This window comes from Alnus glutinosa, chromosome 11, assembly GCF_958979055.1.
Source record: "Alnus glutinosa chromosome 11, dhAlnGlut1.1, whole genome shotgun sequence".
NCBI lineage: Eukaryota > Viridiplantae > Streptophyta > Magnoliopsida > Fagales > Betulaceae > Alnus > Alnus glutinosa.
The window spans coordinates 11666625-11685721 of record NC_084896.1 but is presented as its reverse complement, the minus strand read 5'-3'; the positions used below and the strand labels follow the sequence as shown (position 1 = coordinate 11685721).

At 39.4% G+C, this 19097-nt stretch overlaps 1 protein-coding gene across 1 annotated transcript; it reads left to right on the top strand.

The window, feature by feature from the left end:
- The first annotated feature begins 16520 nt into the window (after positions 1 to 16520).
- LOC133881891 (basic blue protein-like) lies at positions 16521 to 18626 on the top strand. Its single transcript, XM_062320958.1, has 2 exons — positions 16521 to 16785; positions 18270 to 18626. Exons 1-2 carry the CDS (start codon positions 16611 to 16613, stop codon positions 18467 to 18469), a joined length of 375 nt encoding a protein of 124 aa, XP_062176942.1. The 5' UTR covers positions 16521 to 16610; the 3' UTR covers positions 18470 to 18626.
- The last annotated feature ends 471 nt before the right edge of the window (positions 18627 to 19097 follow it).

The window sequence follows — 19097 nt, the reverse complement described above, 5'->3', positions numbered from 1 at the left end:
AAGCCCGACTGTTTGTGGAATATCCCAAGAAGATGCCTTCATCACTCTTGGTATCAAATTTCCCCAGATTTTCCCTGTCACGAAGTATATAACATTTACTCCCAAAAATTTTAAAATACTTCACTGTGGGTTTCTGCTGAGGAGTAATAGGTGAGGAAAATTCCTGTTTGATTCCATAAGAGAGACAGAATTCTTGAAACTTGGAATTTTTGAACTCTCTTCCATGATTACTGTGGATTCTCATAATCTGGCAATTTTGCTCAACCTGAATTTTCTTGAACAAATGCTGAGCTACATCAAAAGCATCAGATTTTTCTCGAATAGGAATGGCCCAAGTAAATCGAGAGAAATCATCTACAACAACCAGAATATATCTTTTCCCACCTAGACTAGCAGTCCTAGTGGGACCTATGAGATCCATGTGCAGTAATTCTAGATTTCTGGAAGTACGAATACCTGAGGTCTTCTTATGAGCAGCTCGAGTCTGTTTCCCTAGCTGACAAGCCCCACATACTCCTTTTTTAGTCTTCTCCATTTTGGGCAGGCCTTTAACAACATCTTTGCCTGCAATTTTCAACATATCGGAGAAATTGAGATGCCCTAACCTCTAGTGCCATAGCTCACTGTCATCTATGGTTTTGTTGCAGAAGATCTGAGGGTCTGCAGTCAAACCAGCAAGGCCGTAGCAATTGTCAGCTGTTCTTTCTCCTCCCATGAGCCATCTCTCACTGCTGTCAAATATATTACATTCCTTCTTGGAGAATTGCACCACCAAGTCATTATCACAGAACTGGCTGATGCTGAGGAGATTCGCCTTGAGCCCTTCAACATATAAGGCTTCTTGAGATGTTCCGAGGCCTGGGATGTCGATGATCTCTTTACCGATGACTCTGGATTGGCTCCCATCTCCATAGGTGATTCGTCCTCCTTTGCCCATCTGAACTTCTTTGAGCAGAGTCTTATCATCTGTCATGTGTTTAGAACAACCACTATCCAAATACCACAAACATCAAGAATTTTTAGTGCAGTATGAGAAACCAAGCACAGATTATCTTCCTTTTTGACCCAGACTTGTTTGGAAGTTTTCCTATGTTTTCTAACTAGGACAGACTTTTGTTCATTAGGGGTGAGGTATGCTAACTTCTCACTAATGAGACTAACCTGGTTACTTAACATACTGATTTGTTCTTCAAGACCTGGTTCTTCTTTTCTAGGGATAAGGCTTTTGTTCCAAGGTTGCTGAGACCTAATTTGGAAACAATTTGGGCGAATATGTTCACTAATACCATAATGATGACACGTAGGTATAGATTGATTTGCCCCTTTATCCTTACTGACAGAATGAGTATGATTATGAGATATGACAGGCTTAGTAAACATGGTTCTATGCACATAAATATCATGAGAAATAGAAGCAACATTGTCCATACTCAATTTAGACATGGTAGAAGTCAAAGAAAATATAACACTCTAGAATTTAATCTTCTCAGAGTGTACCAAGCTCTGATACCAATTGAAAAATTGAAATGACTTCCAAAAGTAAAGTGTGTGCATAAGTGTCAACAAAAATTAAAGTACAGCGGAAAGTAAATGACACAAATATTTTTGTTGATGAAGTGGAAACTCAGTTAAGAGAAAAACCACTCCGGGGTAGCCAAACCCAAGAATTCCACTATTCAGAAGACAAAGCTAGATACAAGACAGTAACACTCACATGTACCGATGCAGTGGCCGTACCTTGATCTCTGACGTGTAACCCAACACGAACGCTTCCCAACCAGGTTCACCTACCTGAAGGTGTCTTCAATGGAACTCCTTACCTTAGAGCCGACCTCTAAGATAGACTTCGGTTTGCAGCACAGCATAGTTGAAAAACGGCTTCAGAGGAGATATCACGTCTCTGAGCTCTAATGGAATTCACACCGAATTCTTGCAGCTCTAAGTGCCCAAGGACCCCTATTTATAGGCTGGGGGTCAAAATGGGCGTCAGGCAAATTTTGGCTGGGAGCCGTCCGGACGGACAACTGTGCGACAGGATTTTCTGAGATTTTGCGGAGAAATCTTTCCTGTATAAGAACATCGTCCGGACGGGATGGCTCTATCGTTCAGACGGACGCACGTCCGCTGCAAGTAATTTCCATAACAAGCGTCGTGCGTCTGGACCATGGGGCAGGAGTGTCCGGACGGCTAAACTTCAACACGCAATTTTCATATCTGATGCGCATGCGTCTGGACCAAGGGAGGGAGACATCCGGACGGTTGAAGTCAAATCGGCAGTTACCATATACGATGCACTAGCGTCCGGACCACAGCTGTCAGATGTCCGGACGGTTCATTTTGAACTGCGATTCTTGCCTTACGGAGATACGCGTCCGGACGGTATACCACATCGTCCGGACGGTTGATTGATCTTCCCTTTCTTGAAACTTGGAAAGAATCAGTGATCCATTCGAGAACCGATAGGCGTCCGGACGTGCTGCTGAAAGTTCGGATGGAGCAAGTTTGCACAGAAGCTTCTCGATACGAAGTAGGTGTCCGGACGGAAGAAGCACGTCGTCCGGATAGGTGATGCTTGTCTATCTGATGTCCAGACGGAGTGACACGTCGTCCGGACGGATGGAACAGTAGACAGATGGGCATCCGGACGGGATGACACATCGTCCGGACGGCTGATAGGGAAATTTGTAATTTTTCTTACTTCACTCTGAAAAGTGGAATCCCTGTTTGCCGCATCATTTACACATAAGTGATTTTGTCCAAACACAGAATAAAGCCAAAATACTAACAACTTGTATCATCAACTTTTTCCAAAGCGTTGTTTTAGCTCTCGTCTTGTTCTTTCTTTTGTAAGTTTAAATTTCTTTTGTATTTCCTTTAATTTGTTTGAAGTTATTTAGTCTCTATTCTTCTTTCTTTTTTTCTTCATCATTTTTCTTTATGTTTTCATTTCAAGATTGTTCAATGTTTTTAGTCATGAGAGGCTAAAATCCTCAACTAAGGTTGATGATGAATCCTCATCAATGATAACACCTACACTTTTGTCATGATGTACGTAGATTCGATGTTTTTATCATTTTATATTCGAGTTCTATTTCAATTTATTGATTTATTTCTTTAGATTGAGAATTTTATCTTTTAAGTGGATATTGGTTGTGTTTCAACCGATGGATACATCGATTGATTTCTTTGAGATTGGGATATCCATTGTGATTTGTCTGACAAACGGAGACAATGGATGATTTCTACTCTAAGGGATAATAGTTGTGATTTGTTTTTGAGTTGGATTCATCAAATGGTTTCTCACTTTGTTTAAGAACTTGAATATCAAGCTCCTTTGAATTGAATTTATGAATAGAATGCAAGAGTATGGTGTTTGATTTGGTTTGGTGGATTTCGATACCTTAGTGTATTTTTTCTTTGTGTTTGTTTACTCATTTTTATTTCTTTGTTCTTAAAAAAAAATCCAAAACGCGGCTCTATGTTAAAATAGAATTAATGAAAATAGAAATTGAATTTTTTGTTTGCACACACTTCCTCGTGGATACGATCTAGTACTTGCATGCATTATGCTACATACGACTTGTGCGCTTGCGAGTAAAATTTGCACATCAAGTTTTTGGCGCCGTTGCTGCGGAAGTGTTGATTTGTAAGAAAAAAAAAATCAAGTTTTGTTTACAATTAATTTTGTTTTTCTACTAGATTTTTATTTGTTTTATTTTATTTTATTTTTATAAAAAAAAAAATAAAAAGAAAAATATTTTTTTTTTATTTTATTTTTGGTTTTCTATTTTAAATTTTGTTCCATGTTGTGCTGAATCGTCGAAGGCGATCAATCGACAATTTCAGTCGCTCGAGCAACCTGAGCCAGTGCCAAGAAATTCAAGAACATTGAAGCTCGAGCGCACCAACACATGGGGCATCACCTGTAGAAGTTCAGTAGATGAAATTGTTTTTGCCAAAAATTTATTTTTGGGTCTAGTCTTATAAGTTTTTACCTTTTTGGTATATTTGTTTCTTCGTATGCTTTTGCGTTAGTGTAGTCTTACGGCGCTATCCAAGTGTCTAGACAAGTTCTGGTTAGGAAGGTCTTTGGACTTAAGAGGTCCTTATGACCCCCTCACTTTCCTGGGAACGAATTGGATCCTTGGAGAAATTCTATTTGTCCCACTTGCACTTTCTTTTAGTTAAAATTTAGTTTATTTTGTTGTGGAATTTTGTGTATGCTTGGTAGGAGATCATTAAATTTAGAATTATTACCCTTAGATCCCGACATAGAAAGGGTTTTTAGGAGAAAGCGTAAAGCACCTGCAGCTGCATCATCATTCTCTGACGTTTTGCTTCTGGAAATTCTAAATAAGAGAGATGTTTTTGATAAGATGGCCAAATTGACCAACATGCTAGTTGAACCTATTTGGCGCCGTTGCCGGGGAATTGTTTGTTTGTGGAAATTGATTTTATTTTTCTACTAGTTTAGGTAGATTTTTCTTCTTCCAGTTTCTGTTTCTTTTTGTTAGTATTTTGGCCTCATTCTGGACAAAATCACTTGTGTGTGTAAAGATGCTATAAACAGGGATTCCACTATTCAGAGCACTCTCAGAAGACTTTGCACTACATGAAAGATTGAAGATTTCGATTCCCTGTCAGTCGTTCGAATGATCGAGCCATCCAGTCCGGACGCCCATCTAACCACTGTTCCATCCGTTCGGACGCCAGTCAAACCAAGCATCATCCGTTCAAACGACGTGCATTTCCGTCCGGACCCTCCACTGTGTCGAGAAGTTTCTATCCAGCTTGCATCCGTCCAGACAACTCAGCAGCACGTCCAGAAGCCTATCAGTACTCGACCAGCTTCAGATTCTTTCCAAGTTCAAATATAGGAAGACTGGTTCAACCGTCCGGACGATGTGGTATCCCGTCTGGACGCGCGTCTCCTTAAGGCAAGAATCGCAATTCAAATATCACCGTCCGGACGTCAGTCAGCCTTGGTCCGGACGCGCGTGCAACTAATATTGAAATTGCCGATTCGACTTCAACCATTCGGACGACTACCTCTCATGGTTCGGACGCGCTCATAGCAGATATGGAAATTGCGTGTTGAAGTTCAGCCGTCCAGACGCTCATCCCCCATGGTTCAGACGTGCGAAGCCTTATAAGGAAATTACTTGCAGCGGACGTGCAACTGTCCAGACGATGTGCCATCTCATCCGGACGCGGCTCTTAAACATGAAAGATTTCTCAAAGAAATTTTCAGAAAATCCTGTCGTACAGTTGTCCGTCCGGACGGCGATGACCACCATCCGGACGGCGCCCAGCTATATTTTGCCTAACGCTTATTTAAGCCCCCAGCCTATAAATAGAGGCCCCTGGGCATTGAGAATTGCAAGAATTCAGTATTGAATTCCACAACTGCTCAGAGACGTGATTTTTCCTCTGAAGCCATTGCAAGTGTATTGTTGCTGCACTACATCTGAAGTCTATCTTAGGGGTTGGCCCTAAGGTAAAGGATTCCATTGAAGACCCCTTCAGGTAGGAGACCTGGTTGGGAAGCATTCGTGTTGGGTTACACGTTAGAGAGCAAGGTACGACCACTGCATCTGGTATATGTGAGTGTTACTATCTTGTATCTAGCTTTGTCTTCTGAATAGTAGAATTCCTGGGTTTGGCTGCCCCGGAGTGGTTTTTCTCTTGATTGAGTTGCACTTCGTCAACAAAAATCTCTGTGTCATTTACTTTCCGCTGTGCTTATTTTTGTTGACACTTTGTGCACACACTTGTTATTTATGAAAGAAGTCAATTTCAATTTTCACTTTTTATTTGTTTCTGCTTTATTGGCTAACCAAAAAAAAAAAAAAGAAGAAGAAGAAGGAGTTTCTATCATTGTTTTGCAGCTTTGGTGAGATAATCCACAGAATTGGGCTTGAGCACACCAACGCAAAGGGCACCTCCTGCGGCAGATCAGTAGGTGAAACTTTGCCAAAAAAAAAAAAAAAAATTATTTTTTGTCCATTTTGTGAGTTTTTAATTTTTGATGTATTTGTTTGTGCTTCTGTGTTAATTTTTAATTTTTTTAATTTTTTAATTTTTAGTTATTTTAACTTGTAATAAAAAATATATATATATTGCTAGTGTGGTCTACGGCGCTATCTAAGTGTCTAGGCAAGTTCTGGCAAAGTCTTGGGATTTAAGTGTGTCCGGTGTGACCCCCCTCACTTTCCTGGGAACGAACCTGGGCTCTTGGAGAATTCTGTCTACCCCACTTGCATTTTCTTTTAGCAAAAAAAAAAAAAAAAAAAAGAGATTGCTAGTGTGGTCCTACGGCACTATCCAAGTGTCTAGGCAAGCTCTGGCTAGGAAAGTCTTGGGATTTAAGTGTGTCCGGTGTGACCCCCCTCACTTTCCTGGGAACGAACCGGGGCTCTTGGAGAATTCTGTCTACCCCACTTGCTTTTTCTTTTCTTTTGTGGGATATTTGCATGCTATAGGGTGCAAGTAAAGCATGGATTTTTATCTTGATGATTATAGTAATTTTTCTGCACAACATGCTTCACCTAGTGGTAGGACACTTGCTCCAACCAACTACCCTTACAGTTTCAACCAACATGAACCATGTTCATATTGCTCTGATCCTTATCATAGTGCTAGTAATTGTCCATCCTGGGGACAATTCTATAATTTTCCATACGAGCAAATGAACGCAAATTTCTCCAGCCCGGGGTTCGATTCAAATTCCAATTTTTACAATCGAGACTGGAGCAACCATTCTGATTTCTTGTGGCAAGCTCAAGCCATGGGAAATTGTGCTCCCCAATTTCAGGAATTGCGTCATTCTGAATATCCGCAGTTTGATGACCAATCTTCCCATCCTTCATCCCATAATTATCCAGCTTCATTTTCAAAATCAACTTTGGAAGACACTTTCAAAGTCTTCATGCAGCTTACAGGGTCAAGTGATGGCTGAAGGGCACTACATGATTGATGAGGATGATTCCAACAATCTTCATCATGAGCATGTCCAAGCCACCGCAACATTTGAGAGTGAGGAAATTGTGGATGGCAATGAAGAGGAAGAAAAAGAGGAGCACCTGGAGCACAAAATGCCCCTTCCAAATCCAGATATGTCCAATGACAAGGAAGTGAGTACTGAAGCTCATTCCTTCATCACAATCCCTCTTGAGACAGTTCATGAGCCCCAAGATTCAGTTCTTCAATGTCTCCAAAAGCCATCTTCTGCTAAAAGCCTCAAGGATCGATGCACACAAGGTCAAAAATCTAGGTCCCATCATCCTACGAAGATCCTTCGAAGCGAGCAAGTTGGCCACCTAAGAAGGCGACACATTCTTCCAGAGGGGTATCAAATTTTAAAGAAGAAAGGGTGGAAGGGATTGGTTGGACATCCACGTGATCGGGGAATGCGTTGTAAATTTTCTTTTCCCTTTTACTTTCTGTACATTTGATTTCTTTCATTCTTCATTTGATTTCTTGCTATTTTATTTTTGTTTCTGACAGCAATTAACCTTTGATATTGGTTTCTGTGAGAAATTTTGTTGTTAGTTTGTGACAGGTGTGCTTGTGTTTAAGTTTGGGGGACGCCCTGGCCTTTTTCACACTTTGATGTTTCTTTACTCCTGGTAATGTATTTATATACTACACATTGTGGACAATGTGTGATTCAAGTTTGGGGGTATGGAAAAACACTCAGTTTGTTTGTTTGTTTGTTTATTTTTAGTTGTCTTTTTGTTCTTAAAATTTTGCAAAAAATAAAAAAAAAAAAAAAAAATTGTTGTTGTCAAGTTTGAGTTAAACCGTAGTTGTGGTTTGCATTTTATTGGCTTGCTTAAAGTTTTGAACATTTCATCATGTCATTAGGAATTTGTGTCTTTTGACTTATTTTTGGGCTGGTAAGACTTCACTTGTTTGAGTTGAATTATCACGAGCACATTAGCATGCAATCTGTGGGGTATAAATTTGTGCTTAATCATTGTGTATTTTGAGAATTGTTGGATGATCTTTTGATAAATAACCTTGTCTTGCAAAATATATTTACATATATTAAAAAAAAAAGAGAAAAAGAAAAAAATAAGATCATTTTGAGTTTTTCACTGAGTAACCGGGCCTCTTGCCTCATTAAGCATTGAGTGTTCGTGTCAAAATGTGAGAATTTCAATTTGATTGATTGTATGGCTAGTTTGGCTTCGTAGCCTTTTTGACTTGAGTAATTAAGCCCTTAAGGATGTTTCAACATCTAGTGCCCTAAGACCATCTGGTTTGGGAGCCACTAACCCAACACTTGTTACATGGTCAATTAGAAAGCTTAAGGAAGTTGAGCATTGCACAGCCTACAAAAAAAAAAAAAAAAACTATAAATAAAGTAAAATAATATTTTGCCTTGGTTGTTTCAATTGATAGGGATTCCAATGATTTTTGAGGTACTTATCTTGAGATTAAAATGAAACCTCATGATTGTATGTTAATTTCACTCTACACTTTTGAGAACATGTGATGTCTTAATTGTCCATTTATGGGTGATTCGATGTTGGATCCCCTGTTGATGTTGATGATGGTGTTTGTCTTTTTAAGCACGCTAATGATGTATGAACCATGGTTTGTGTGAAAATTCTTTCTTGTTGACAACATAGTGTTTCAATGTTTGTGGGTATCATTTCTGGCAAACCCTCACGAGACTTCACTCGTCCACTAGGGAGTCCTTCTGGTTTAAAAGGCTTTTGCATATGCTAAATGCAATCGTCCTTCCCACGAAAGCAGATTTATGTTTCTTGCTTTAAATTATTTTTCATTTTGTTTTGCTAAGGGACTAGCAAAATGTAAGTTTGGGGGTATTTGATGAGTGCCAAATATTGTATAGTTGGACCCCTTAATTCACATTTGTTAAACCTTTAGGTTTATTATTTTTTAATGTTTTTGGTTAGTTTTTGTATTTTTGGTATTTTGCAGATCATGGAGAGAAAACGGTAGTTTTAAAGTGAAAAAATGCAAAGTTTGGAAGTCAAAATCGGATTGTATTAAATTTCAAGTTCTGCACAAGTCATAGTATTTTGATCATAACTTCCAGCTCAAGTATCGGATTAAAGTGAAATTAGTGGTATTTGAAAGCTAATTCAAAATGAAACAAATCATTGTGAAATATAATTTTCCTAATTCGAATTTCTACTACATCATAAGTTCCCCGCAATATAAGAACGCGAATTTCCATGTTCCTGACGGCTGCAGACACTCCAAACCCTAGCATTCTTTTCTCGTATTAGGGTTTTTGAGGGGTAGAGGGGCCATATTCTAAACCCTAACGTTCTTTTCTCCTATTAGGGTTTTGAGGGGTAGAGGTGTCATTTTGTAAAAATTGGGTTTAACCTAATTTTCTGCTATAAATACCCCATGCTATGCACCACTTAGACAGATCCCAGTATTGTACATAGTAGCAGCTGGGTTCTTTAGCTTCTATTATTTGTAAGTTTTTAGTTTTATGTTCTTAATAAAGTTTAGTATTTTCTTCTTAGTGATGAGTTGTTAATTCTTTTTAACAAAGGTTGAGGATGAAACCTCACCTTTGAAGAGCAATAATATTTTCATGAGAGTTTATACTATCCGATTTTGTTGGATTTAATATTTTCAATATTCTACTTCTTTTCAATTATTGAAATGATTTCTTGGATATCTATTGTGATTTCCGGATACATGTGACGATTTGAGAATAGTCTCATTTAATTGATTGCTTGGATTTTTCATTTATCAAAACATTGGATATTCATTGTGTTTCGTTCTATGGATACATTTGATGATTTGGTTAAACCGGATATCTTTTGTGATTTGTGCAAAGAACGGATTCAGTGAATGATTTAATGAATTTTTGAAGCATAGTAGAACATACATAGGATTTGTACGGTGAGAACTTCGGATATGTATTGACGGACATGAGAATATGTTGTTGTGATTTGGTGGGTGTGGATTCTAAAACCTTAGTAAATTTTCTTTTGTGTTATTTTATTTTATTTTATTTTTCCGTTTTTTTACAAACCCCAAAATTCGGAACTAGATTAAAATAGAATTAGTTTAAATAGAAATTAATTTTTGCAACACAATTCCCTGTGGATACGATCTCGCACTTTCACATACACTATATTGCAAACGATTTGTGTGCATGCGAGTATTAAAATTTGCACATCACCTAGGGACCTCTATTTATAGGCTGCAGGTTCAAGTAAGCGTTTGGCTTGATAAAACCTAGGCGCTATTCGGACGGTAGTCATAGGGCGTTCGGACGGACAACTGTGCGATCGGCTTTTCAAAATTTTGCTAAAATTCTTTCCTGATTTGAGCCGCGTCCGGACGGTGTTGCCCTGTCGTCCAGATGGTCGCATTTTTGCTGCACGCAATTTCCATATATGATGCTCGCGCGTTTGGACCATGATGACTGGCGTCCGGACGTCTGGATTTTGAATACAATACTTGCCTTATGGATGAGCATGTCCAGACGGGAATCCACATCGTCTAGAAGGTTGCAGCGATCTTCCCATATCTGTGTTGCAAAGAAATCCCATAGCTGGTCGAACACTGAGTGTCGTCCAGACATGCTGTTGAAACATTCGGACAGAAAGTTCTCGTCATTCAGACGGATGATGCTTTGAACAGTTGGGCGTCTGGACGGTATATCTCGTCGTCTGGACGGTTGCAGGGGATTCAATTTTTCTGACTTGCAGACTGTACAGAATCTTCTAGAAGCACTCTGAATAGTGAAGCCCTGTTTAAAAGCATGATTACAAAGAAGTGATTTTGTCCAACAGAATGAAGCCAATTACAAACTAACAAAAACAAAATCAACAAATATTTTCTTTAGTTATTTTTAATCTTCATAAACTTAATAACAACACCCTTGCAGTCCTTAAGGTTCAACACCCTTTCTATAGCCTTGTCCTACAAAGATTCGCTCTATTGCGAGTGGTTTAAATTATTATTGATATATTTTTGCTTTAAAAATACCACATTACCGTGGCAGCGGGAAACTGTCTTTCAGGCAAGCCTTGTTCAGGTCGGTGAAGTCCACACACATACTCTATTTGCCATTGGGGTAGTCCACTTCTATGATGAATCTAGCCTAAAAAACCTTCTTCACCTCTTCAGCAATGGCTTAATTTTATTTACGTGGTAAAACTTCTCCTTCTCTGTTTCACCAGTCGATGGCTCAGTTCCACATTCAGCTTGTGGGCTATTACCAAGGGGTCTATCCCCAACATATCTTTGTGGCTCCATGTGAATACTTCATTGTTTCACCGAAGGAATGCCACCAACTTCTCTTTTTATTTTTTGGAGGAGTTGTGACCCTACTCAAATTTTCTTCTTTGGATCTCCGATCTCAAACTCTTCCAAATCTTCGACCGGCTCCCCTAACTGTGGTTGCTATTTCCTGTCCTACTTTGTTGGTTTGTAATTGGCTACATTCTGTTGGACAAATCGCCCATGTAATGATGCTTTTTTAATAGTCTTTCAGCTACTTTCAAAGTCTTCTTATTCAGAGTTATACTTCTAGAAGATTCTACACACATTCCAAGTCAGAGAAATTGGATCCCTTGCATCCTTCTGGACGATGTGGTATTCAGTCTGGACGCTCAACTATCCAAGCATCATCCGTCTAGACGACGAGAACTTTCCATCTGTACCTTCCTCTATGTCGAGAACCTTCGAACTGTTCTTGGTTCCATTCGTCTGGACGTCTCAGCAGCACGGACGGATGCCTTTCAATGTTCGACAACGAAAAGGACATTGTTCCAAAACACAGATATGGGAAGACAGCTGCAACCGTCCAGACGATGTGTGTTCCCATCCGAACGCTCTCCTTGATAAGGCAAGTCATGCATACAAAGTTTAACCGTCTGGATGCTCAAACCATATATTTGGAAATTGTGTACATCAGTTCAACTGTCTGGACGTCATACTTCATGGTTCGGACGCTTAAAGCCTTGATTTGGAAATTGCGTACAGCTAAAGTGCAACTGTCTAGACACTAGGGCAACACCATCCATACACGGTTCTATTCAGGAAAGAATTTCAAATGAATTTGGAAAGCCGATTGCATAGTTGTCCGTCCGGACGTCCTCAGCTACCGTTCGGACGCCGCCTAGGAAATTCAAGTCAGACCCGAATTTGGATTCCTGTAACCTATAAATGAAGGCTCCTAGGCATGTTATTTGTAAGAATTCGATAGTGAATTTCGTAGTATTTAGAGAGTTTATTTTAGAAGTTATTGTGCTAAACCGCTCACTCTCAAGCCGTTGCCAAGTGCTGTTGTTGTGCTAAACTTAAGTCTATCTTAGGGGTTAGCTCTAAGGTAAAGGATTCCATTGAAGACCCCTTCAAGTAGATGACTTGGTTAGGAGGCGTTCGTGTTGGGTTACACGTCAGAGTGCTAGATACGATCACTGCATCAGTTATGTGAGTGTTACTGTCGATGTACTAGCTTTGTCTTTTGAATAGTGGATATCCTGGGTTTGGCTGCCCCGGAGTGATTTTTCTCTTAATTAAGTTTCCACTTCGTCAACAAAATATCTGTCTCTTTAATTTCTGCATTGTGATATTTTGTTGCACATTATTGCACACACTTGGTAACTTAGAAGTCCTATAATTTTCATACTTACTTTTCTCCCCGAGACTTGTCTTCTCAAGGAGACTCTTTAGGGTCGTGTTATAGCAGTTCCGGCCCACCACTTGATCACCTTTCACTACTCCGACTCCTTTTACAGTCGGGATTTTCATGCTCGTGTGGAGTAGATGTCACGACTTTAAGCTCATTTAGTGATGTTCTTCCAATAATGGCGTTGTAAGCTGAGGGTCTGTCTACTAGCAGGAATTTCACCATTATAGTTTGTTGGCTTGGAAATGTTTCTGCAGTAACAAGGAGTTCAATAGAACCGATCAGTAACACCTGTTCTCCTAAAAACCCCACAAGGGGATATTTAGTAGGGACAATCTTCTCCCGACCTATCTTCATATGTACAAGATATCCGCCAAGCTTCCATTGTCAATCATAATCCGATGAATTTTGTGGTTGGCAATAGCCAATGTGAGCACTAAAGCATCGATTTGAAGGAGTGACACTCCCGAATAATCTTCATCAAAAAACCCTATCACCAGGGCTTTCACATCTCCTTGACTTCACAGGCCTCTCAACAGAATATACTTGAAAGTCCTTCATCTCCAAGGCATAAGCTTTCCGAGCCAAGCTTGTCTCTCCTCCTCCACCAAATCCGCTAGCAATAGTGTGTATCTCAGGAAGGTTGTCTTGATGCCCATGACGTGCTCGGCTCACCTCCTTTCATGCCTGTCCTGGTCATCTATTCAGGAAGTGCGTTCCCTGGTCCTCTCATGGGTCTTTTTCTAAGATCTTGATTCTCGGTGCCTGCGGTCTCAGTCATAGTCTAGGCCATCATCTACTTGAGGCTACTGAGTGCGGGTTGCATTATGCTGATTCCTCTGATCGGTAAAAAATCGAACTAGCTTCCCATTCTCAATGAACTTCTCCTCTATCAGGACCCTTAGAGATATGCAAGTTTCGGTGTTGTGGCCATTGACCTCGTGAAAAGAACAGTAAACGCTTGCAGTTAGAGTCGGTGGCTTCCTAAGTATTTTTCTCAGCTTCTCATATGAGGGATCTTTCTTGACCTCCATGAGGACCTCGGTATTGGCATTGAGGGGACTGAAGTTGTAATCTGCAAACGTCTTCCGCTGCTTGAGGTCGGCCTTGCTTTTCCTCCAGATCAACCTTCTTCTTCTTTTTGGGCACCTCGGAGGTTGATACCTGAGATGAATCAGGTCCGAGCATTGCCCAGAGAGTCTCTTCTTGGTTTATGAACTCCTCAGCTTTGTCCATAAATTCTTGAAGGGAATATGGCGGTTTCCAAGCTAGTTTTGCCATTAAGGGCCCATCCTTTCTGATTCCCTGGTACAGAGCTGCAAAGATGAATTCTTTCGACAAATTCTCTGTAGCAAGCTTCTCTTGGTTGAACCTAATTATGTAGTCTTCTAAGGACTCATCAGGGCCCTGGTGTAAGGACATCAGACATCCAGCGAGATTCCTATGTTTTCTTCTTACCAAGAATTGTGTTAGGAAAATCTTACCGAAAGCATCAAAGTCCCTGATAGACTTCAGAGGAAGCTTCCTGAACCAATCTGGGGCATTGCCCGATAATGTGAGTGGGAAGGCTCGGCAAGCTATCTCATCCGGTGTGCCGTGCAGATCCAAATGGGATTGGTAGTTCTCAATGTGCTCGATCAAATCTTTAAGTCCAGTGTGGATTGCAATATCCGAGGCTTTGAACTTTTTCAGGAGCCGAAAATTAGCCACCTAGTCGATAAACGGTGAAACTATTTTTTGCAAGAGGTTATCCACCAAGGAAGTCTTGCCTTTACCTCGCTAGTGAATTTACTTGGACAAGAGATTGCATCTTTGCTCCAGTTTGCTCACCACATCTCTCAGTTTCTCCTCTTGCTTTCGGCGACGAGTCTTCTTAGGATCTTCTTCTCCGTGACCTTCCTGGTCACCTTATTAGTTATCGTCCCAATTGTCTGCTATCACCCGAGGATGACTTTCACCTTCTTCGCGGCGCGCATTAATGGGATTATTATGCTCTTCTCTGTTTTTAGGAATCATATTAGGGTGAACAATCGTTGGTGTATGAGATTGCTCCGAAATCCGGGCTTGCAAAGCGGCATTCTGAGTTGTCAGATCTTCCACATTTTTCTCCATCCGGGCAAGGTACTCATTCAAGAGGGCTATTGTGGCTTCAGGATTGGAAGTTTGTCCGCCATCATGGACATTTGATCATGTAGTCACCATTGCAGATGTGTTTTTCATGTAAGAAACAATGTAACGTTTCCCACAGAAGGCGCCAAACTGTTGGTACAGTCTCTGGTTTGGTGAGGTGTTGCCTTATGATTAGCTTTCTCCATAATCTGCAAAACAATAAAAGCTTGTCGGGTGTGCCGACGGGGTCCCACTCCAATGCCTAAATTAGATTTTAATAGATAGATTCAAGGAGTATTGAGAGCACGTGAATATTAGAGAGATCATAGAGTTTTAATGCCTGGGGTAGTGGCCTATTTATAGGCATGTAGTTCTGATATAATTCAATTAGGAGCCTAATCCCTATGTGGGATTAGTCTCATCTTCTGAAGAGTATAGTTTGGGTAGGACTGTCCTTTAGCTGAGATCAAACTAGTCTCTTATCTCATATCTGGTGGGATAAAGACCTATCCTTAAAAATTCGGGATAGAGTCATTCTGCACCTTTCTAAGGAGTTATGGATCAAGCCTATCCCTTGGATCCCGGCCATGATTTTAGGATAAACATTTCAGCATGTTTTATCCATATCGCCTCATGGTGACCCCGGGAAAGCCGTTTCCCGGGATGAACTGGATATGGGCACTCTATATGTGTTCTTCTCGTGTTCCCAGAGCTTATGTTATGAGATGCGTCACTAATGCTTATTACCGGTTTTGATGACCAAGGATATCCATGAGATTCTTTATGGAATATTCTATACCCCATAACCGACCGGGTCTTCTCAGGTCTCTTCGGGTCGGTTCGACAGATTGGGCCCACCAATTCAGTCATAGGCTTGCTCGAGCTTTGGGGAATAATAATTTCCCCAACATGATCTCATTTTGCACTTTGGACTTACCTTTTACAATAGTTCTAATGTATATCACGTTTCAACTTTTACATGCGAGTACTCCCATGATGGCCTAGGCTTAAGCATCCATTATCCTTTAAATTAGGAACGTATCCTATGTCTTGGACCTAAGCACAGTTATTATACTTAGAGCGCACTTCAATGGTCTGGGAGTGGATTCTCTACAACGCAGGTGGAAAACAGGACCATGCCAAGGAACTAAGCCTCAATATAGAAGCTGTGCAGGCCAATTCAACCCAATTCCCAATAGAAAAACTCTTTTGCCGGAAGAACAAAAATAAAATCTGTAACTATTAAATTTAGAAACTCAAGCCCTAAGTAATAAGCTAGATCAAAACTAAAGTATTTTTGAGCAATTTCTCGATTTATTAATGTAGTGCATTTGACGTTCTCTTTAGTAGATTATAATAATTAAATCGAAAGTCACTATGTATATTTTTTTGTTTTTTAGAGATCATGTCACCTATTAATATAGATGATAGATCAAGCGGCCGACAGTCATTTATTGGGGGTTTTGATATTTTTAAATTACCATGTAGCTAGTTGAGATCCCAAAAGTTAAATTTCTAGAAGATTGAGCCAACGACCGACCACCATGGTCCAATTGTCAATTAACTTGGAACCCTTTGGGGTTTCCGAGTCCACAAGTTCGGCAGCTTTTGGGCAGGAGCGCACATCCTGACCTTCAAACGCATTATTTCTCTGCCCTCAACCCCCATTTCTTTCTTGTCCTTATCTTCCAACGAATGGGCCCAGCATACAGCAAGTCCACGACCCACCCTCATTAAAAGGCCAACTTCCTCAGTCAGGTCCTCACACAGAAGATAAAAAAGGCTCCTCTCCCTCCCTCCCTCCCTCACTCACTCACTCACATATTCTCTCTCTCTCTCTCTCGCTCTCAGTTCAACAAAGATGGCTCGGGGAAGAGGCAGTGCAATGGTTGTTGCTACAGCGTTGATGTGCATGTTGCTGCTCCACTCTGAGATGGCTCATGCAGCGGTCTTCACGGTTGGAGATGCTGGCGGTTGGACTTTTAACGTTGTTGGCTGGCCCAAGGGAAAGCGCTTTCGTGCCGGTGACATACTTGGTTAGTGTGTTCTATATATCTCCCTTATATTTTTTTATCTATCTCCGTATAATGGAAGTGCAATTTATTATTAAATTTGTGTAATTTATGTGTTGATAATATTTTAAAAAAATAACGTTATGTGTTTGGTGTTATTTTTGCACTTTTTTTTTTTTACAATATTTACACATGATCTCATAAATTTAACTGTGAATTTAAATATTTTTTTATGCAAGTATAAAAAAAATATGTAAGAAAATAATTTATTTTTTAATAAACTGAAATAACATGGTAGGAAGCAAACTCACCTCACCAACTGGCCACCGGCTGCGAAATCTGGATTTAAAACTCTTTAATCATCTAGATTCTAGTAAAATATTGAATTAAAGAGAAATTTGATGGACTACCTGACATCATGTATTTATCTCTTACAAAAGCTAATTAAGTTGGTTTGTGCAAGGCCTTGCACTTACCCAGAGAATAATTAAAAAAAGAAAAGAAAACATATTTGTGTAACGCCTCTAGTTTTTGTTGTCGACCAATTTTTGTGTGACGCCTCTTGTTTCATTCTCAAATATATATATTATCTATTTTTGAACAAAAGAGGTTTAAATTTATAATTAAATTTGTTAGATCTACGCCTGGGTCTTACAAGTTTAATGATAAATTTTAAGAAAAGATACACAAAAGAGTAAGTCTATTTAGTAGATTAATTGTGTTTGGTATCATTTTCTTTTACATTTTTTTTTTTGGCAAATTTATTATTAAATACGTGGAACTCACGTATGGTGCTACAGATTTAATGATAAATTTGTCCATCTCTTATACAAGAAAATGAAACCAAAGAAATTTTTTAAAAAGTTGATATAAAAAATAATATAAATACATCTCATACATATTTACTTACAGTTAAGACCCACAAATTTAACAACAGATTTAAAATTTAATTATACAAAAATCTATTAAAAATAGATAAAAGGAAAATTATATATATATTTCTCAATTATTATATAACTTCCGTACAATTAATATACAAATGACGTGACAGGGAAAAACTCACCTCACGTCACCGACTAGCTACTGCAGGCTGCGAAATCTGGATTTAAAACTTGTTAATCACACTAAGTCGCATCATCTAGATTCTACTAAAATATTGAAAGATAAATTTCTTGGAGTATGCATAGACAATAGACAAAATAGGAGTGGAGCTTTATCCCTATGCATACACGTACGGTAAAGATATTATTAGAATCCATTCCTATCTTAATTTATCTTTAGGGAAAAAAAAAACAGTTGAAATAGACACGAGCTTAATTAAGGGGATGAATCTGGTTGCTAACGCCAAGAAAAGGATTAGGCAATAATATATTAGCCAAGTAACAAAGGAAAGAAAAGTCAAAAAGTTTTTTTGCGCGTAATAAACACATTGGCTAGCTGCAGTGGTAACTTCACGTACTAGTAACTTGTGTGGTGTGTATTGATTGGCATTAAATTTTTCTTTGCAGTGTTCAACTACAGTCCTGCAGCACACAACGTGGTAACTGTCAACAAGGCGGGATATGATGCGTGCACGACCCCACGAGGATCGAAAGTCTATCAGACCGGAAAAGATCGGATCAAGCTTGTCAAGGGTCAGAACAACTTCATCTGCAGCTTTCCGGGCCACTGCCAGTCTGCAATGAAAATTTCTGTCACTGCCGTGTGATATTAGCATGTCACTACAAAACCAGGTGTCAGTAATAAGTACCCAGCCATATATGTGTTGTTGTACAAGCTAGGATCTATGTTTGCTCTCGTGCACTACTAATCAGTCTACCACTGTACTGGATTATAATGAAATAAACAACTTGTATTCTTGTGAATGGGAAAGTGTTGGAAAGCATGTGTCACAATTTATTTATGTTTTTAGGAGGAAAAGGTTAGGAATTATATTTTTGTCTTATAAATATTCTTCAACAATGTTAACGTGACAATTTCTGACAAAATATTTTACAGTTACCAAATTATCTCTAAAATTTGTTATCTAAATGAGCTAATTATGTGATGCAACCCACCGTTCCCAAGATGTAATGCAGGAGATTTAACAAAGAAATCACAGCTCACCGACAAGCTAAGGAAATACTCCACCATAACCAAAGGCAGTAGAAACAGAGGAGGGGAAAGAATGGGTGACGGTGGAGTCTTACACACGAGGAAAAAATAATATCAAAAGTGTCGTTTACACTCCAAACAATAATAAATTTTAAGCTTGTTTATTCAATCGAGAGCGTATTACTTGTGTATCAAAAGTCTAGTTTAGGCCCCAAACAATCCAAGCAAGTACTATAGTAATA